Source organism: Xenopus laevis, chromosome 8S (genome assembly GCF_017654675.1).
Source record: "Xenopus laevis strain J_2021 chromosome 8S, Xenopus_laevis_v10.1, whole genome shotgun sequence".
Taxonomy (NCBI): domain Eukaryota; kingdom Metazoa; phylum Chordata; class Amphibia; order Anura; family Pipidae; genus Xenopus; species Xenopus laevis.
This window is the reverse complement of record NC_054386.1, coordinates 103,419,043-103,440,319: the sequence shown is the minus strand read 5'-3', so window position 1 is coordinate 103,440,319 and position 21,277 is coordinate 103,419,043. Positions and strand designations below refer to the sequence as shown.

At 45.2% G+C, this 21,277-nt stretch overlaps 1 protein-coding gene across 2 annotated transcripts; it reads left to right on the top strand.

Moving 5' to 3' along the window:
• Positions 1 to 1,667: 1,667 nt before the first annotated feature.
• On the top strand, positions 1,668 to 19,380 carry thbs3.S (thrombospondin 3 S homeolog). Of its 2 annotated transcripts, none has more exons than XM_018233641.2 (23): positions 1,668 to 1,846; positions 7,260 to 7,466; positions 7,772 to 8,028; positions 8,257 to 8,359; positions 9,548 to 9,574; positions 9,915 to 9,997; positions 10,099 to 10,150; positions 10,538 to 10,686; positions 10,771 to 10,911; positions 11,059 to 11,136; positions 11,225 to 11,377; positions 11,490 to 11,600; positions 11,872 to 11,979; positions 12,078 to 12,237; positions 12,330 to 12,448; positions 12,530 to 12,582; positions 14,729 to 14,922; positions 15,203 to 15,381; positions 15,830 to 15,878; positions 16,118 to 16,314; positions 16,693 to 16,865; positions 18,567 to 18,706; positions 18,794 to 19,380. In XM_018233641.2, exons 1-23 carry the CDS (start codon positions 1,768 to 1,770, stop codon positions 18,850 to 18,852), a joined length of 2,871 nt encoding a protein of 956 aa, XP_018089130.1. In that variant the 5' UTR covers positions 1,668 to 1,767; the 3' UTR covers positions 18,853 to 19,380. The 2 variants fall into 2 exon arrangements, with proteins under 2 accessions (XP_018089130.1, XP_041430564.1); XM_041574630.1 differs by lacking the exon at positions 1,668 to 1,846 and adding an exon at positions 5,612 to 5,700.
• The last annotated feature ends 1,897 nt before the right edge of the window (positions 19,381 to 21,277 follow it).

Genomic DNA, 21,277 nt, shown 5'->3' with positions numbered 1-21,277 from the left:
ACCTGGTCTCCCTCTCGCCTGGTTTCTCTCTCACCTGGTCTCCCTCTCACCTGGTCTCCCTCTCGCCTGGTTTCTCTCTCACCTGGTCTCCCTCTCGCCTGGTCTCCCTCTCACCTGGTCTCCCTCTCACCTGGTCTCCCTCTCGCCTGGTCTCCCTCTCACCTGGTCTCCCTCTCGCCTGGTCTCCCTCTCACCTGGTCTCCCATTCACCTGGTCTCCCTCTCACCTGGTCTCCCTCTCACCTGGTCTCCCTCTTGCCTGGTCTCCCTCTCTCTCCCTCCCTACTGTCTCCATCTTTTTATACCTAGAGCTTCTTCTCTGTGCGGGTGTGACAATATCTGGGAGCCAGTTCAGTGACCTCTATTGTCAACCTGTCTGGCAGGGGCTTAATATGACAGTTATTTACTCATAGTGTGAAGCCATTTAAGAACAAACGTTGCCCATTGTTTTTTCTGGCAACTCTTTAGCCCATCCTATGAAATCTTTAGCCCATCCTATGAAATCTTTAGCCCATCCTATGAAATCTTTAGCCCATCCTATGAAATCTTTAGCCCATCCTATGAAATCTTTAGCCCATCCTATGAAATCTTTAGCCCATCCTATGAAATCTTTAGCCCATCCTATGAAATCTTTAGCCCATCCTATGAAATCTTTAGCCCATCCTATGAAATCTTTAGCCCATCCTATGGAGCTTGTGGCTCTGGAGTTCAATGTCCCAGGGTTTTGGGGTGTTTGTTCCATTGGACCTCTCTGCCTGTTCTGTAATTGTCATTGGATGAATAAATTGGGCTGAGAAAGTGGAATTGTCTGTGGGAAGTGGCACAATCTCAGTATTAATTGCAGACTAAACGTGGGAGCTCACAGCTACATATACACAATCATGTGGAAATACAGGTGGGACTAAGTGAGTAAGTGAGTGTGTGAGTGAGTAAGTGAGTTAGTGATTGAGTTAGTGAGTTAGTGAGTGAGTTAGTGATTGAGTGAGTGATTGAGTGAGTGAGTTAGTGATTGAGTGAGTGAGTGAGTTAGTGAGTGAGTGAGTTAGTGATTGAGTGAGTGATTGAGTGAGTTAGTGATTGAGTGATTGAGTTAGTGAGTGAGTGAGTTAGTGAGTGAGTGAGGGCACAGTCAGAGACTGGTGGGAAGAGGGTGGCCCCTGTCTGGAGTGGCCACAGTATTTGTCTATTATGTGGGTTCAGTCTGTGCGGGTCGTTGGATGAGGGGAGCAGGGCCTTGGGAGAGAAATTGGCCCCTGTTCCCATAACTAGGGGCCCGACACTGCTCTTCATACTCCGGGGCCACTTACCTGCCCCCCTGCACAGAGGCTTCACGGACAGAATTTCTCCCAAGATGCCACAAGAATTTGCCCCTGAGGTCACTCACTGCCCCTGTCCTGTTACTCTGGTGGGACATTAGGGACTGCTCCCCCCCCCCGTGTAATATCTCCTGACCCCTGGCAAACATGGGGTTAATCTCTGGTCTGTAGAAACATTTTTCAGGCTGAATAGAGAGGAGCGGGGGGGGGGGGGGCACTACACTAAACCCCCCCATGTCTTTGTGTTTGGGCTGAGGGTGGGGGGCCCCAGGGAGACTCCACCTGCCCAAGTGTCTGGTCTGTGAGTGCTGGAGGCAGGAGGGCAGAGTCTCAGGGTGGGAGGGTCTCAGATTGTCTCTTCCCACAGTCTCATTCATTCCCTGAGCAGAGAAGTGAAATGTGGGAGTCAGTGAGTGTGTGACAGACGGACTGTGTATAACGGGGAGCCCAGGATGGGGGGACACTTGTTGCTGCTTCTTCTCTGCTGCTTCTTCTGCTGGACTCAGGCCTCACGGCAACACAGTAAGCACAGTAAGTCTCTGCAGCCCCCCCCCAATATTACCTGTTACTACTTCCCCAGGGCTCCCCTCCTGCTGCCCCCCCCAAACTGTCACTTCTCCCTTACACATTGGACTTGCCCCTCTCACATGACTCCCCAGCACTTCTCTCTTGTCTTCTTCTCTGACACACGTTTTCTGCCTCTCCTTCTTCTCTCACAGCTAAATCATTCACTTCTCATGTCAGCAGTGCAGTCCCCTGCCATAAAGCAACACAGGGCTGCTGCTCTAGTCCCAGAAAGGAAGTCACATGGGTACCAGGAAATACACTCCCCCGTTCAAAGGAAGTAGAGACAGTCACATGAGTACCAGGAAACCATTCATGTATTATAAGGGATAATGTACCCCCTACTGTAAATGATAAGGATATTAGAAGTCACTGAGGGGTTGTTCTGTGACCATATAAAGGCACAAGGCTGCAGGCTGAGTTATACAGGGAACTCTGAGTATCACTCATGTATTATAAGGGATAATGTACCCCCTACTGTAAATGATAAGGATATTAGAAGTCACTGAGGGGTTGTTCTGTGACCATATAAAGGCACAAGGCTGCAGGCTGAGTTATACAGGGAACTCTGAGTATCACTCATGTATTATAAGGGATAATGTACCCCCTACTGTAAATGATAAGGATATTAGAAGTCACTGAGGGGTTGTTCTGTGACCATATAAAGGCACAAGGCTGCAGGCTGAGTTATACAGGGAACTCTTAATATCACTCATGTATTATAAGGGATAATGTACCCCCTACTGTAAATGATAAGGATTTTAGAAGTCACTGAGGGGTTGTTCTGTGACCATATAAAGACACAAGGCTGCAGGCTGAGTTATACAGGGAACTCTGAGTATCACTCATGTATTATAAGGGATAATGTACCCCCCTACTGTAAATGATAAGGATATTAGAAGTCACTGAGGGGTTGTTCTGTGACCATATAAAGGCACAAGGCTGCAGGCTGAGTTATACAGGGAACTCTGAGTATCACTCATGTATTATAAGGGATAATGTACCCCCTACTGTAAATGATAAGGATATTAGAAGTCACTGAGGGGTTGTTCTGTGACCATATAAAGGCACAAGGCTGCAGGCTGAGTTATACAGGGAACTCTTAATATCACTCATGTATTATAAGGGATAATGTACCCCCTACTGTAAATGATAAGGATTTTAGAAGTCACTGAGGGGTTGTTCTGTGACCATATAAAGGCACAAGGCTGCAGGCTGAGTTATACAGGGAACTCTGAGTATCACTCATGTATTATAAGGGATAATGTACCCCCCTACTGTAAATGATAAGGATATTAGAAGTCACTGAGGGGTTGTTCTGTGACCATATAAAGGCACAAGGCTGCAGGCTGAGTTATACAGGGAACTCTGAGTATCACTCATGTATTATAAGGGATAATGTACCCCCTACTGTAAATGATAAGGATATTAGAAGTCACTGAGGGGTTGTTCTGTGACCATATAAAGGCACAAGGCTGCAGGCTGAGTTATACAGGGAACTCTGAGTATCACTCATGTATTATAAGGGATAATGTACCCCCTACTGTAAATGATAAGGATTTTAGAAGTCACTGAGGGGTTGTTCTGTGACCATATAAAGACACAAGGCTGCAGGCTGAGTTATACAGGGAACTCTGAGTATCACTCATGTATTATAAGGGATAATGTACCCCCCTACTGTAAATGATAAGGATATTAGAAGTCACTGAGGGGTTGTTCTGTGACCATATAAAGGCACAAGGCTGCAGGCTGAGTTATACAGGGAACTCTGAGTATCACTCATGTATTATAAGGGATAATGTACCCCCTACTGTAAATGATAAGGATATTAGAAGTCACTGAGGGGTTGTTCTGTGACCATATAAAGGCACAAGGCTGCAGGCTGAGTTATACAGGGAACTCTGAGTATCACTCATGTATTATAAGGGATAATGTACCCCCTACTGTAAATGATAAGGATATTAGAAGTCACTGAGGGGTTGTTCTGTGACCATATAAAGGCACAAGGCTACAGGCTGAGTTATACAGGGAACTCTGAGTATCACTCATGTATTATAAGGGATAATGTACCCCCTACTGTAAATGATAAGGATATTAGAAGTCACTGAGGGGTTGTTCTGTGACCATATAAAGGCACAAGGCTGCAGGCTGAGTTATACAGGGAACTCTGAGTATCACTCATGTATTATAAGGGATAATGTACCCCTACTGTAAATGATAAGGATATTAGAAGTCACTGAGGGGTTGTTCTGTGACCATATAAAGGCACAAGGCTGCAGGCTGAGTTATACAGGGAACTCTGAGTATCACTCATGTATTATAAGGGATAATGTACCCCCTACTGTAAATGATAAGGATATTAGAAGTCACTGAGGGGTTGTTCTGTGACCATATAAAGGCACAAGGCTACAGGCTGAGTTATACAGGGAACTCTGAGTATCACTCATGTATTATAAGGGATAATGTACCCCCTACTGTAAATGATAAGGATATTAGAAGTCACTGAGGGGTTGTTCTGTGACCATATAAAGGCACAAGGCTGCAGGCTGAGTTATACAGGGAACTCTGAGTATCACTCATGTATTATAAGGGATAATGTACCCCCTACTGTAAATGATAAGGATATTAGAAGTCACTGAGGGGTTGTTCTGTGACCATATAAAGGCACAAGGCTACAGGCTGAGTTATACAGGGAACTCTGAGTATCACTCATGTATTATAAGGGATAATGTACCCCCTACTGTAAATGATAAGGATATTAGAAGTCACTGAGGGGTTGTTCTGTGACCATATAAAGGCACAAGGCTGCAGGCTGAGTTATACAGGGAACTCTGAGTATCACTCATGTATTATACAGGATAATGTACCCCCTACTGTAAATGATAAGGATATTAGAAGTCACTGAGGGGATGTTCTGTGACCATATAAAGACACAAGGCTGCAGGCTGAGTTATACAGGGAACTCTGAGTATCACTCATGTATTATAAGGGATAATGTACCCCCTACTGTAAATGATAAGGATATTAGAAGTCACTGAGGGGTTGTTCTGTGACCATATAAAGGCACAAGGCTGCAGGCTGAGTTATACAGAATATGACAAAGTCCAATTTCTAGGTATGGCAGTTCCAAAAGAAATGATGAATTAAAGGTTCAGTTAAATAGGCATATCGTGAGTCAGTGTATATAATGTATATAATGTATATATGGATATCATGTATTTAATGTATATAATGAGTATAATGAATATAATGTATATAATATAAATATAAAGTGATGCCAGCCTGTGCCCCCGCTCGTCATTATGTCAGGAGTCGGACAGATCGTTCCATTACTCGCTGGTTACTGGGGGGTTTGGCTGATATTCAGTGAATGTTCCTGGAGTTTCCTCACAGCAGATGATGGAACAAAATTTCAAGGAAAAGCAAATAAATGTCTCCCTATTGGTGCCAATGACCCCTCTTATATTCAGTTCCAGCATGATTGCATGGGGGGGTTAATGGACATAAATATTCTGTATATTTATATTTATTTCCTTACCCCCCTCCCCATGCTATATTTGCCCCAGACTCCCGGTGTTCTACAGACTCACACACCTGAGCACACACATCAGCGGGGGGCACTCACACTCTAATAAGGGAAGGAGTGGGGGTTCCAGATGTGGGGGGGAGGGGTCTGTGTGCTCAGCTGTGCGGAGGGGGGGCAAATACATTATTTATTGCCCTTTACACCAGACGCCTATAAAGTCCTGAGCTGTTTGGCTGAGCTGGGTATGATATGGCTTCATTGGGATCAGTCCAGTCTGCAGCATGACACTCCCCCAGTGAGATATTATTATTATTAACATGTATTTATATAGCGCCAACATATTGCGTAGCGCTGTGATACAGAGAGAAGAACTGCCCCTGGGCATCAGGGAACTGATTCATCTCTGGGGGGTGCCGGATAAATGGTCTCAATGTCAGTCCATAAGGGATCAGTTCACTAGTAGAGTGCAAGCTTATATGCCAAGTTATAGGAATTGGGGGCAAGACTGTGAGGTAGAAGCCTATTGTACATAGGGACTCACTATACATTTACTGGGGGTGTTTATAGTCACTGGAGGGGAGGCTGCAGTCCCTATGAGATACTCTAGCCACAAGGGGGGGCTCTAGGTGCCAGGGACGGATATTGTGGCATCTGGATCAGGGCAAGTGGCAAGTAGAAAAGACGGAGGGACTCAGAGTCTCCAGACTGTACCACGGAGGATAAAGAGGGGGATTCAGAGCCGGGTGGTGAGGCTGAAGGACACGAGTCCTGGGGGAGACATTTCCCCTGAATTAATAATCCGCTGTGGGGATCTGCTGGGAGGAAGATCTGAAGGAGAAACTGCCTGAGAGACTAAACCCTTCCCACCTGCACAAAATCTCTAAGGTGTGTGGCCCCCCTGCCTGGCACAGCCCATCCCTAATGCTCTTCTGGGAACAGCCTGGAGCCCTTTATACCCAATAGCGGCTGCCCAATTCTCTACATGTGACAGTCTCTGGGCCCCAAGTGCCAACTCTTTGCTGACATTCCTCCCCCTTATTAATATTAATCGAGTGACAGGGTCTTGTTTGGAGGATTGTGTGTGTGTTACTGATAGGACAGAGGGAAATAAGTCATTGAGAGCAGTAAAAAGAAACTCTCTCAGGAGCTCATGGGAAATACTGCCCAATTGTCTGGCACCCCTGCTGCTCATTGGTCAGTTCTACGTAGAACATTCTCTCATTGGACTAAGGTTCTGTATTAGGGCCAATATGTTCATTAATAATTTGGAGAAGGACATTGTATCTGTGTTTGCAGATGGCACAACCTTGGCATCGGGATCTGGGCAAAAGGGCAGTCTGGGAGGCTCAGTGGCAGATGAGATGTGGATAGATGAAAGTCATGCACCTGGGTGTAACAATATGAACCCACTTCTACCAGTAATGGGACTCTGCAAATCCTGGATGGAGAAGCACTTGGGGGTGCTTGTGGGTAATAAAGCCACAGAAACGAAATAGACACTTGGGTGTTGTTGATAATGTGGGTGAACCAGGTCCGGACTGAGAATTAAAATAGGCCCTGACTTTTCATGTACACAGAGGCCCAATCAGCCCATATAGAGGCCCAAACAGCCCTATCAGCCCAACATAGAGGCCCAAACAGCCCCACCAGCCCACTAAATACTGACTTTCTATGGGACCTTATAGCAGCCCCTCTGGCATTTGCCAGAACCCACAGATTGCCAGTCTGGGTCTGGGGTGAACCCATCATAAAATCAAGTGCTAATAGCCTTCATGCAGCCCCATTAGCAATGATAGTACTGATAGGAGCACTGATATCCAACTGATTAACAAGTCTCAACCAACGGCTTTACAGTTATCGACCTCCTGACGGTCAGCGAGTCCCGGCACATGTCCGGTGTGGTGGAAAAGATTCGCTCCGAGCTGCTGGTTGTCAATGACCTCTACTTTCTCTCCACCTTTCGGCTGCCCCCCAAGGCAGGAGGGGTCCTGTTTGGTCTCTACTCCAAGAAGGATAACACCAAATGGCTGGAGGCCTCCATAGTGGGCAAGATCAACAGAGGTGAGAAGCAATGGGCATGGATGGTATGTTGGATTACACCACTTATAAAAATGGGTAGAGATATCAGAAATATTGATGTGTCAGTCACCTAGTAGTTGTAGTTTCAAGAATATCCAGGGGAACAAATTCATACTCACCCTAAATCTCAACTTGACCATCAAGCTGTTTTGATATGGGCAACTGAAAGATGGGTTTAGGACACAGAGGCAGTACCACCATAAATCCTATAGAGAAATAAGTTTCAGGGATTCTTTAGACCACCCCTGTCTGGGATCCATGAATGGATTTTTCTATGACCCCTGCAGTGCTAGTGCGTTACATGAGGGAAGACTCCAAGCTCCATGCAGTCAGCTTACAGAATGCCAACCTGTCGGATGGAAACATTCACACTATGATCCTACGTGTGAGCGGCTTCTGGGGAGACACACTCTCACTGGAACTGTATGTAGACTGCAAGCAGGTGGACACCAGCCTGGGGCTTCCGGAAATGATGATCATTCCCCAGTTTGAGGTGGAGTCCGGGGATATCCGCTCCGGACACAAAGCCTTCCTAAGGATGCAGGTATCATGGGAGGGGTATCAGAGAGGATGATGGGACTGGGGTAGAAATGATAGGTGTGTGTGTGTGACACGGGATGAGGTACAAAGACAGGAGTTGGCTGGAAGGAGGGATGAGATCCAACAGGTATTTTATTTGTTGCATTAGATTCTGTTGGTTTAGGCACTCGCACACTCCCTGCTCTTTTTACTCTTTCGGAATAAGGCCAATTAACTGAGCTTTTTTGTTCAGGGATCTGTGGAGTCCATGAAACTGATCCTTGGTGGGTCCCTGAGTCGTGTGGGAGCACTAAGTGAGTGCCCTTTCCATGAAGATGAGTCCATTCATAATACAGGTAAGCTGAACATGTCCAACTCCCCTCTTGCACATCTCCTATTATATAAGAGGTGTCAAGTAATGGGCCTAAAATAATATGAAATGATGTACATGTGGCCAATGAGCACAAAGGAGAGAGGAAATACTAGTGGTTATGAAAGAGATGTTTGCTTGGAGACAGGGAGCAATGCACAGTGGTTATGGCTGGTGGTGGTGGCAGGCATGACCGATACAGTCCTTACGAGGTAGGACCTTAACATCAGTACATTAGAAATGACTACTGTTGGTTGGGTGGGACTGATGATATATGGAGAATAGAGAATAAATCTGAGTTGACAGCAAATAGTAGAGGAGATGACAGTTGGTGCAATCTGGTTATGAGAGGAGATTTACCTAGAACACAGAAATTTGTTTTTGTGGAAACTTGCCCAGAAAAGATAAGGATCTGTTGCGGCAACAATCATAGAATAGTTCAAAATAGCCCTTTCTGCTTGTGTGTGAGTAGAAATCATCTGAAAATAACCAATCATTTCTTGGGGAGGAACATAGGAGTGGGTAATTGACAACTTGGCCAGAAAGAGCTTATTATCCCTGAGGGTGTCAGAAGATGACAAGTGACCAGTGTGGATGACCAAGTCTTGGGATGGGTAGAATTGACCAGGTAGATGTTCATTGTTAACAAACACATTGGGCAACTTGTCCATAAAGGGGCATCAATCAGGGTGAATTGAGTGAAACTGGAAGACTCGTTAAGGAAGAGATGATTAGTAAACAGTAAACAGAGAACAAGTGTTGTTGGATGATGTTGGAAAGAACGGGCAGACAATGTAACAAGCAATGGGTGAAGTTAAAGAACATTAAGAAGAAGTTATGGAAGACTCATTTATGGGGGGGCTCATTTATGGCCGCAAGCTCAGTGGGCAACTTGGTGCCTTTCCTCACAGTGAGTTGTGTGCAAAACACTTGAATCAAAATGACTCTTTGCACTTCTATATAATTTCACTCAGTGCCAATATTCCAAATTGGATTGTGTTGAGCCTATTGGTGCAGGGGCCCCTAGAACTACTGTTCTGCCTCTTCCTGACCATGTTGAGGGCTGAGTTGATATACATCATACATAGGAAGAGGTTGAGTTGTGATATGACTGATATTGTCCTGGATAAAAGAGAATAATAATAGCTGCCCTGTTCTTTTTCTATCCCATCAGTTAACGGAGTGGTTAATTCTATCCTTGGTAAGTCCAACATATACATTGTTCACCATTGTTCCATTTGGAGCACAGCTTTGGTTTAATTTAATCTTGGGTTTTTGGGTGTATTTTTAGAGAATACGACTTTATACAGCATGTGCCAAGCACTTGTCCACTCATCTGAGAGTTGCTGGGACTTCTCACTAGTAGACATCCATGGTCTGGACAACAGACACATAGAATCTGGGCTTCCTCTTATCACTGATGGGTATTAGGGGTTCAAACTTCAAGGTGCAGCTGTTTTGGGCAGTGTTTGGAAAATTAATGAAACTGCCCATTGGGTTTCTATGGTAACCTGGTTAAAAGCTTTTTCTGTGCCCGGCAGGTGAGCACACAAAAGCTTTGATCACCCAAATGACTCTGTTCAATAAAGTGTTAGCAGAGCTGAGAAAGGACATACGAGACCAGGTAATGGGATCCATTAGGGAGGCGCTGAGATGGACCTAGTGGGCTTCAGATAGAATAGTGAATGTATCTCAGTATAACTTAATATTGATTTATTCCCTCAGGTCAAAGAGATGTCGCTTATCAGGAATACCATCATGGAATGCCAAGTGTGCGGTAAGGCAGCTTTGTGCACATTTCTGACCTCCCTGCAAAGGGTGTAAGGACAGTTACTTCAAGATTCCTCATGGGAGGAGCCACTGCCCCCTCCCCCAAGGGACATACATAGATAGAATGAATGAGCAGGATGATTAAAACAAAGACACAGAGTAAAGGATGTCTGGCCAAAGTGTAAGACATAGAAGGGAACTATGAAGTATGTTTCCTACTATAGGGTGATACAGGATTCATTTCCTCCCCCTGTAGGGTGACCAAGACTAAAGACAAGTATGGGGCAGCCCCTTACTCTGGGAAGTACCATTTCACTTGGGAGACACATACAGAAACCATTTAGCCTCCATCTTTATCTCAAAATACTCCTCTAACTCATGTCATTGTGTATAGGGTTCCATGAGCACCGTTCCCGCTGTAACCCCAATCCATGCTTCCCAGGGGTAGACTGTATGGAAGCATATGAGTACCCAGGGTATCGATGTGGCCCCTGCCCGCCTGGATCCCAAGGCAATGGCACCTACTGTGCTGATATAGATGAGGTAACATTGAAGTTGGAATCTTGGCTCATCTGGAAGACAATACCTTGTATGTCTCTAACAACTCAATAACTGTTTTTAATCTAGTGTTCTCATGTCAACCCATGTTTCTCTGGCTCAAAATGCATCAACACATCACCAGGTTTCCGCTGCGAGCATTGCCCACGAGGGTACAAGGGCAATATGGTGTCTGGGGTGGGAGTGGACTATGCCAAAGCCAGTAAACAGGTAAGGGAAGAGGGCGATGCATCAATGGTTGGAGTGTTGTATTCAGATCAGCATTGGACTTGCCCTGGGTGGATATAATGGGTCAGTATTATAGTTGTATACAGTGAGTCGAGGTTGAGCATTGTACTTACTTACTATCTACTTTAGGTTTGCAAAGACATTGATGAATGTAATGATGGAAACAACGGAGGGTGCGATGTCAACTCCATCTGCACCAACACTGTGGTAAGACCTCCCTTCTGCCCACCATATGCATCACCTGACCTGCTCTCCATACACTCAAAGTTCTGCCCATTTCCACCTTCTTCTACAGGGATCATTCAGATGTGGCCCCTGCAAGCCTGGATTTGTGGGAAACCAGACTGTAAGGTGCATCCCAAAAAGATCATGTGCCAGCCCAGCCTTCAACCCGTGCCATGTGAATGGGCATTGTGTGTTTGAGAGGAACGGAGACATCACATGCGCAGTAAGAGCATGCACTAGAGAGGCAATAATTCATCAGTAGCCCCAAGTTCTGCTATATGGTGTGATCCACAATCTCCAGGGTCATGTGATCTTATTTCTTTTTCTGTTGGCAGTGTAACATTGGCTGGGCAGGGAATGGGTACACGTGTGGCCGAGACACTGACCTGGATGGTTACCCAGATGAGCCAATGCCGTGTATAGACAACAATAAGCACTGCAGGCAGGTACGGTCCCACCCTATGATGTACCCGGGGGTATAGGGGTTACCTTTATTGGGCCATATATAGGAAAGCTTGAGTGTCTTCATGTGTATGATGGGGAATTGCTTTTTGGGCAGGCGTCAAATGCCTGAAATATCTGCACTGAAGAGCATTGGGTTCTACTATTAAGGATACAATTGTTCCAGTGCTCTTCAATACAAAGATGTTTTTGGTGACAAAATGTTCATGTGTCATTGCCCTAAACATAACATTAAGATAAGCTTCTGCCCTGTAGGACAACTGCCGCCTGACACCCAACTCTGGGCAAGAAGATGCCGACAACGATGGGATTGGGGACCAGTGTGATGAAGATGCAGATGGTGACGGAATCAAGAACGTTGAGGTGGTTAATGTAGAACTGTATACGAGTAATGGTATGTGAGGAACAATAATAAGGAGTGTGGGAACTTAGAGACTGACTGTCGATTTCTCTATTCCCAGGATAACTGCCGACTTGTCCCCAACAAGGACCAGCAGAACTCGGACACTGATTCTTTTGGTGACGCTTGTGATAACTGCCCCAATGTGCCCAATAATGACCAGAAGGACACGGACGCTAATGGGGAAGGAGATACGTGTGATAATGACATTGATGGCGATGGTGAGATTATTATTCCATACTGGGGGCAAAGTGCCCCATATAGGCAGCTCTGTGCCCCATACTGATGCCACTCTTTCTCTCTGTACCTCTAGGGATCCCCAACATGTTGGACAACTGCCCCAAAGTGCCAAATCACCTGCAGACAGATCGAGACCTTGATGGGGTGGGGGATGCATGTGACAGTTGCCCGGAGACCAGTAACCCCACACAGGTAGGTGCTGACAAGGGTGTAACTGGCACAAGAATTTACCCCTCTCGGGGTGTATCTAACAATGGAATATCTTTATTTCAGACAGACGCCGACAGTGATTTGGTTGGGGATATGTGCGATACCAATCAGGACAGGTTCGTTTCCCTTTCATTTCTGCATTTCGCCAGCCTGAAGCGCAAATGCCACCTGGTTGCCAAGGCAACTGACCCAGCAACCAGAAATGAGATTAATGCCCAGACTAAATACTCAACTGCCCCTCTCAGCTGCTAGTTGGGTTGCCACCCTTTCTTGAAAAAAAATACCGACCTTCCTATATTTTTATGTTTTTTCCCCTATATACAACATTGGCATCAAGCAACATTGGCCAGATGGCAACCCTGGCTGCAGGCCCCTCCCTCTCTTTCACTAGGGGTGGAGCTTAGTCACTCTTATCTGTCCTATGTGCAGTTCAGGGAGACATGTATTCTCACAGTAGCACTCTCGTGGCACAGGGGGCAGTCTGATTGTCAGGTTACTCAACAGGAGAAAAGTGGTGGGTGAAATGCCCAGTATGTCTCTCAGGGAAGGGCATTTATTTGAAGTTAACTTGACGTCTGGGAGCCTCAAGGGCTGCTTTCTACAGGGTCTCGCTTGCATTTGCCTCTGGGATTGGAGAAGGCACATACATTGGTGGGGGTAGGAGAGGGCCTTGGGTTGGGTTACAGTCCAGTCCAATGAATCTGCCCCAGCAGTTACCCCTGTCTATGTACCTTACAGAGAAGTTCCTCTGAGACAACAACAGCTCCTATTGGGGTTCCGGCACCTAATTCCAGACCTTTCCAGACTCACAGTTGGTACAGTTCTTACCTTCCACCCAAATCCTAGACAGTAAAAGATTATATTCTGCCCCAGTGGTAGTGGCCATTCCCCGGAGCTGAACAACAGGGTCAGACCTTCTTGCACAGCCCCACAATGTAACATTATGCTTTTATAATTGTAGGTCTCCTGGAATATAGATTATGTTATTTATCTACACCCTCCATAAATCCTTGGTGCAAGTTCAATTCTTGTATTGTGGTTGGCTGAGAATGTATGAATTCAACCTTGTATTAAACCTTGCTGTGCTGGAAAAGGAGAACATTTAGTGTTTACTTGTCCTTTATATCTCTGCTGTGCTGCACATTCCATTCCCATGAAGGAAGATTATGAGAGAACAGTAACACATTCCTGTGTGCCCCGGCCACAGAGGCATCAGGCCGCTCCCCTGCTATAAATGCCATTATTATATTGGGCTACTTGTATTAACACTGGGGCAAGTCCTTGGATCTGTGACCAAGCTGCATTCTAGGCACGTCAGCGACATCTAGTGGAAACAACTTCATAACCTGAACCCAAGATGCACTTAGAACAGTGGTCCCCAACCAGTAGCTCGTGAGTAACATGTTGCTCTCCAACCCCTTGGATGTTGCTCTCAGTGGCCTCAAAGCAGGTGATTATTTTTGAATTCCAGACTTGGAGGCAAGTTTTAGTTGTATAAAAACCAGATGTACTGCCAAACAGAACCTCAATGTAGGGTGACAATCCACATAGGGGCTACTAAATGGCCAATCACACCACTTATTTGGCACCCCAAGAACATTTTTCATGCTAGTGTTGCTCCCCAACTCCTTTTACTTCTGAATGTTGCTCACGAGTTCAAAAGGTTGGGGATCCCTGACTTAGAAAATAAGAAAGTATTTGTAAAACAGAATGGGGCCTGTATGAGTCACATAGATGCCCCATAACCATTTAATATTTTATGGGGATCAGTATGAGTCCTATAGATGTCCCAATAACCATCTTATCTATTCTGGGGAACTGTACGAGTTCCATAGATAATTCTATAACTGTCTCATCTTTTTTGGGGGCCTTAATGAGTCCCATAGATACCCCTATAACCGTCTCATCTTTTATGGGTAACTGTATGAGTTCAATAGATACCCCCGATCTCATCTATTATTGGGGCATGTATGAGTCCCGTAGATGTCCCAATAACCATCTCATCTTTTCTGGGGGCCTATATAAGTGCCATAGATCTCCCTATAAATGTCTCATCTTTTCTGGGAGCCTTAATGGGCTCATTAGAAGACTACAAAACCATCTCATATTTTCTGGGGACTGTATACGTTTTATAGATGACCCTATAACAGTCTAATATTTTATGGGAGACTGTGTGAGTCCCACAGATGTCTCATCCTTTCTGGGGGACTTTATGAGTCCTTTAGTTATCCACATAACTATCTAATCCTTTCTGTTCTTTAGGGATGGAGATGGCCACCAGGACACCAAAGACAACTGCCCGGATATCCCCAACAGCTCCCAGTTGGACTCAGATAATGATGGGAAAGGGGATGAATGTGACCAAGATGATGATAATGATGGTATCCCAGATTACATCCCCCCAGGACCAGACAATTGCCGGTTGATACACAACCCCAACCAGAAGGACTCAGATGGTGAGTGGGTGATGTAGAGATGTAAACGTTTGCACCACCATTCACTTCCCAGGTTGTTTCTATCTTAGTTCCAACACATGGTCATTGCTACAGTGTATGATTATTGTGTTCAAAACGTATACAAATAACACTTGTATCACAGAAATTGTGTCATTGCCTTTATAATGCAAAATGTTATATGTGGGACTCCAAAGAGAAGAGAAAGTGGGGAGAAAGGGGATTCAGCAGGTTAGGGTACTAAACATGGGGACAATTCTGAATGTCATAATCTTATTGGCAGGGGATGGCGTTGGGGATGTGTGTGAAGAAGACTTTGATAATGATACAGTCATTGACCTCCTGGACGTCTGTCCTGAAAGTGCGGAAGTCACTCTCACCGACTTCAGAGCCTATCAGACTGTTATCTTAGACCCAGAGGGGGATGCGCAGATAGACCCTAATTGGGTTGTGTTGAATCAGGTAATGTCAGCAGGTCCATATCATATAATATATTACTGTGCATTCCAGCAGAACCCTGGAGGGTGGGCACCAGCGTCTCTTTCTGTTGTAAGTTGTTCTCTTTCTCTTGGTTAGTCAGGAGGCACAACTTGATCATATGATAAAAGCCTCAACTTGCTTAGTTGGCACTATACTTGCCTCCTTACCTGACCAAGGCACAGAAAGCAACTGAGTAGAGGGAAGAGCTTGGTTCCTGGGTAAGTGAGTACAGCCCAGGAGCAGTAAGTACAGAGAATTCGAACAATCCTTTATGGTGGGTACCAGGGATGAGTGGACTCACTTGTGAGTATAAATACAAGGACATAGAGAAGCTCTATCAGTGCACACAATGGCCCAATGTAGCCCAGCTGAAGGCTGAATAGGGATGTACTGAAGAGTCATTACAAATACTAAGATGTTCTGTTTCTAGGGGATGGAGATTGTGCAGACAATGAACAGTGACCCTGGTTTGGCAGTTGGTAAGTTAAAATACCCTATACCCAGATGCCACACTATGTCACTGACCTCCCAAGTCCTTTGTTTGAACTTTATTTCATTATGTGGGACATCAAACTTCTTTCTGTTGTTCCTTTGTCCACTTGAAATCATTTGGGTCCTGTTGATTCAGTTGCCCCTTCCCCAGTTCCTTTTCCAGCCAGTCTCCATCTTACACTGTGAGGCTACAGTACTGCAACTTCTCTCTAATCTGCCCCTACAGGTTACACGGCCTTCAATGGGGTGGATTTTGAGGGAACATTCCATGTAAACACAGTGACTGATGATGACTATGCTGGCTTCATCTTCAGCTATCAGGACAGCTCCAGCTTCTATGTGGTAATGTGGAAACAGACAGAGCAGACCTACTGGCAGGCAACCCCATTCCGAGCTGTGGCAGAGCCTGGACTACAACTGAAGGTGAGAGCAAACTGGCATTGCCATCTAATTTGTTTAGGCTTTGGTAATATCAGATAAGGAACCAACAAAATAATGGTCAGCTGTGCCCCCCCTGGTCCTGTAATGATGGTTAGGAGAGAACATACACCTATCACAGGAGTAGATTAAATGCATTGTTATTGTCCTTCAGAGGGCAGGAGGGGATCAGAAGGATCCCACCTTGAGTAGGAGGCCATGTAATAGAAAAAAAGGGCTGGAACCCCTTGGGGAAATGTTGCTACCTTGGGGCTTATCAGTAACAAATTGCAGTTGACTGCCACAGTATTCATGTTCATTCCCATATCTCATAATAACTCCACATCTGCTACAAATTCAGCCTCGTCTTCTCCCATATTTCAGGCTGTGAAGTCCACAACAGGCCCAGGTGAGCAACTACGCAATGCCCTATGGAACACCGGCCACACCCAAGACCAGGTTCGTTTGCTTTGGAAAGACCCTCGTAATGTTGGCTGGAAGGACAAAACTTCTTATCGCTGGCAGCTCATGCATCGCCCCCAAGTGGGCTACATCAGGTGAGAGGGGCAGAAGCCTTGTAGACTGGATGGGTAGATGGGCAGAGACTCTAGTTCTTTGGTTAGTTTGTCCCCTGTAAGTGCTGAATGCAATGAAATGGGATGTCACAGTCCTACTCAATGTCCTCTGGGTTCCTCTTCTAGGTTCTGGTTCCAGCTTTGGTTAGGAAGGAGTTACAGTTCCTTCCCAGAAACCCTGAGGAGATGCATTAGCTGGAAGGAGGGGTGGGAGAAGTGTCCCACACAAAGGGGACGTGCCACACACACTCTCAAAATCTCCTGTCACTTTATTGTATTGTAAAGCGATGAGGTCAGTGGGGAGCTGAGCCCTGGCGTCCTTTTGGGCATTGCCACAGCAACCCAATCTGTGTCAGGAATTCCTTTCATATGGAAAGGACGAGAACAATAGGCCTGGGATAGGCAGCGGGGTCCTGGCTCTGGGAACTGGATTGGGCTGCGTTCCTGGCACTGACCTCATTCTGCGTTCCCCCTATTAAAACCCTCCATTCCCCCTCCCCTTTGGGGGTTCTGTGAGAGGTGAGGTCATGGAAAGGGGGTGATACTCACAATCTCTATTCTAGGGAAGTAGCTCCTTCTGTCACACAGCTTTTTATTCAACCGTAACTCTGATCTACAGTTATCTCATCTGCAGATCAATCTAAACCTAGAGAGACTTCTAAACTAGTGAGACATCTAGAGAGCTGTTCAAACCTAGAGAGATATTTAAAAAAACAGGGACTTATTTACTAGAGAGACTTCTAAACCTAAAGAGACATCTTAACTATAGAGGCATTCAAACGAGAGAGAGATATAAAAAATAGACATACACACATCTGAACTTGGAGAGAAATCTACATTAAAGAATCATCTAAACTAGACCTACATCTAAACTGAAGAGACATTAAGACTAGAAAGATATCTAAACTAGAGAAACATCTAAACTAAAGAGACATTAAAACTAGAAAGATATCTAAACTAGAGAAACATCTAAACTGGAGACATTAAAACTAGAAAGATATCTAAACTAGAGAAACATCTAAACTAAAGAGACATTAAAACTAGAAAGATATCTAAACTAGAGAGACATCTAACTAAATAGACTTATTAAAAGACATACCGACAACTGGACTGGAAAGTTAGCTATGCAAAGAGACATATGAATCTAAAGAACCAAACTAGAGAGTTTTCTTAACCTAAAAAGAAAAATCAAGAGACATCTAGTTAGACATCTCAATCTAGATAGATATATCTGAACCCGGTGAGAAACATAGACAATTAGAGCCATATAAACTACAGAGCCAACTAGACAGAGACACCTAAATTAAAGCAAAATCTAGAGAGAATGTATCTCAACTAAAGAGACATCTATACTAGACAAGCATCATTATTAGAAAGGTATCTCTTCCAGTGTTTCCCTTGTACCAGCCCCCAGTATCATGGTTGATTTTAGAGCTCACACTCGTCTATGAATAGGTGAGTGCACTTTGCCCAGTGCCACCACTCACCATAGAAAGGTCACCAGTAGATGCGGGGTCATGAGTTCCTCAAGACACAATGTCAGTCTCCATGTTCCAGGATCTCTGGTTGGGCACAGAATAGGCTACATCACATCATTGCAATGAAGCACCAAAGTGGTCCAAGTCTGAGGTTATTAAGTGATGGTAAATGGAAACTGAGATGAACGTGGCTTGCCTCTTTTAGAGTAAAGCTGTATGAAGGAGTGGACCTGGTGGCTGATTCTGGAGTAATCATAGACACAAATATGCGAGGGGGGCGATTGGGGGTCTTCTGCTTCTCCCAGGAAAACATCATATGGTCCAACTTACACTACCGGTGTAATGGTGAGTATAGCTCCTACAATGATATAATTATATATTGGGCAGAGGTGACATCTCTTATTCAACCCGTATCTCTTTTTTTCCATACAGACACAATTCCAGAAGACTTTGAACCATACAGACGACTTCTACAGGATGGGAAGGATTAAGAAACATACAGATCCATTGCCAAAATTCAGACCAGGATTCTGATCAACAAACTATCAGTATTTGGCCAAAGAATATGAAAACCCTGCCCAACCTAAAGAAATCAGTGGAGACCCAAAAGACAACATCTTATGGACTGCTGGGCTGTTACAAAGCCCAGTCAAGGCCAAACCAAAAGCAGTTCTAGCAGTTAATGTAAGAGTAAGAGAAGTATTTACTGTGGCTGGGGTAAGTTATTGGTCAATATCCTGGAAAGTTCCTACACACGACTCTGTTACAAAAGGAACACCACTTGCACATTTGGCTGGAATTGTGTAAATTGCACCCGTTGTCCTTACTTGTGACTTGTGGCATGAACTGTCTTGTAATGAAGTTGCACAGGGTCTTCTGGTGTCATCCTGCAATTAGCCCCAAAATACACCCAAACCTGAAGATCTGGTGCACCTATTTGTCACACCACCCTTTTTTCTACACAATGCTTCCATGTCATCTTATGAAACTGGATAGTCCTTTATAAAAATACGAATGTTTTTGTAGTGTGTGATGCATTTTTGGACAACCTTTTCAATACAATCACTGCACTTCTAAATGGCATGTCCCAGCTTGGGGGACCAAGAGAGAAGGTCACATTAAAGGGATATAGAGGGGTGCAGTGTTTCTTGGGTGATTCTAAATCTATATATTTCTGGGATGGACTGAGCAGCCAAAAACCTATTAAATAGATGATAGACCAGCACTCCATATTCCATATAACATGAAATAAATGCAACTGCATGTGGATGAGAGATCCTGTTTGAGGTTCATCAGGACAAGGCACTGCATGATTGGGTCTTGGAGTGAGGCATGAACAGGAGCGGTTGTAGAAAAGGCTGCCTGATGGTGAGCTGGTGCTGGGCAGTAAGCAGGGAAACCCGATGATGTACATGATGGTAAGTACCTCCTGAAGCCACAGAAACATAAGGCAGAGTAGCCCAGAGACGCAGGAGGCCGGGACGAGTGCAATATTGGCAGGTGAAAGGACAACAGTGCACAGCATCCCGATCCTTCTGTATATCCAGATATGTAAGTGAGGGGCATAGAGTAAAGTGCATCTAGGAGCCCAACCCAGAGATGTCCTAAACATGGCAAACACATCCAGCAGTACCTACAGCACCTCATACATTTACTCCTGTGCCTACATAACCTCACACACCTTCTACTCTACCTACATAACGTCTCACACCTTCTACTGTACCTATAGTACCTCACACACCTCCTCCTGTGCCTACATCACCTCACACACCTTCTACTCTATCTACATAACGTCTCACACCTTCTACTGTACCTATGGTACCTCACACACCTCCTCCTGTGCCTACAATGCCTTCTACTGTACCTATAGTACTTTACACACCCTTATGGTTCATACCGTAACTCACATGCCTCCTCCTGTACCTACAGTACCTCATAAACCAACTCTTGTACCTTCAGTACCTCACACACCTTCTACTGTACCTACAGTACCTCACACACACCAACTCTTGTGCCTTCAGTACCTCACACACCTCCTCCTGTACCTACAGTACCTGAAACAGCTTGTTCATGTACAACAGTACCTCACACACATTCTACTGTACCTACAGTACCTCAAACACCTCCTACTATACCTACATTAGCTCTCACACCTAAAACACATCCAGCAGTACCTACAGCACCTCATACATTTCCTCCTGTACCTTCATTACCTCACACAACTTGTACTGTATGTACAGTATCTCACACACCAACTCATGCACCTACAGTATCTCACACACCTACTGTACTTACTGTACATGACCTCACACACCTCCTCCTGTACCTTCAGTACCTTCAGTGAACAAATGAGACAAGAAGGAATCCTTTCCCCCCTGGTTGCCTGACACCACACAAAGGCCACAAGCAGTTGATAAGGGAAACTACTCCATCCTCCTGTCCTGTTAGTGCCAACACATTCTGTAGTGATGTACAATAGGAGGGGAGAATTTAAGTCAAAACATATAGAGGACAGGGAAAGGGGGACGGGTATTGGGGGTATCAAGGGAAAGGGGGACAGGTATTGGGGGTATCAATAGACTATTACACAATAGATTATACGTTTCTCATGTGCCTGGCACACCGTGGTACATAAGTCTCAATATTTGCACCATGGGAGAGGCTGATACTGTCCGTGTGCTGCTACTGCACAAAGGGAAAACCTTTCCCCCCATCTGCCCTAATGGGCTGGGGTCAAAAGCTGGACAATTATTATGGTGTTATTTGGGCAGCCCTGTGTCCCTTGCTTGCAAGTCCCAATATAACCATGTTACTGGCCCAGCACTGATACTCATTCTCATATAACTCCTGCAAGTAGCCATGCATTGGGCACCACCACTGTGCTGCCACCCACAGGCCAGAGCTGCAACTGCAACA

Bases quoted from the DNA above. Each gene is read 5' to 3' on its own strand.
- thbs3.S (XM_018233641.2), top strand. From the start codon at position 1,768: ATGGGGGGACACTTGTTGCTGCTTCTTCTCTGCTGCTTCTTCTGCTGG. The intron at 11,378-11,489 runs GTAAGAGCATGC...TTCTGTTGGCAG, and splicing joins ACGGAGACATCACATGCGCA to TGTAACATTGGCTGGGCAGG. The intron at 15,382-15,829 runs GTAATGTCAGCA...TTCTGTTTCTAG, and splicing joins ATTGGGTTGTGTTGAATCAG to GGGATGGAGATTGTGCAGAC.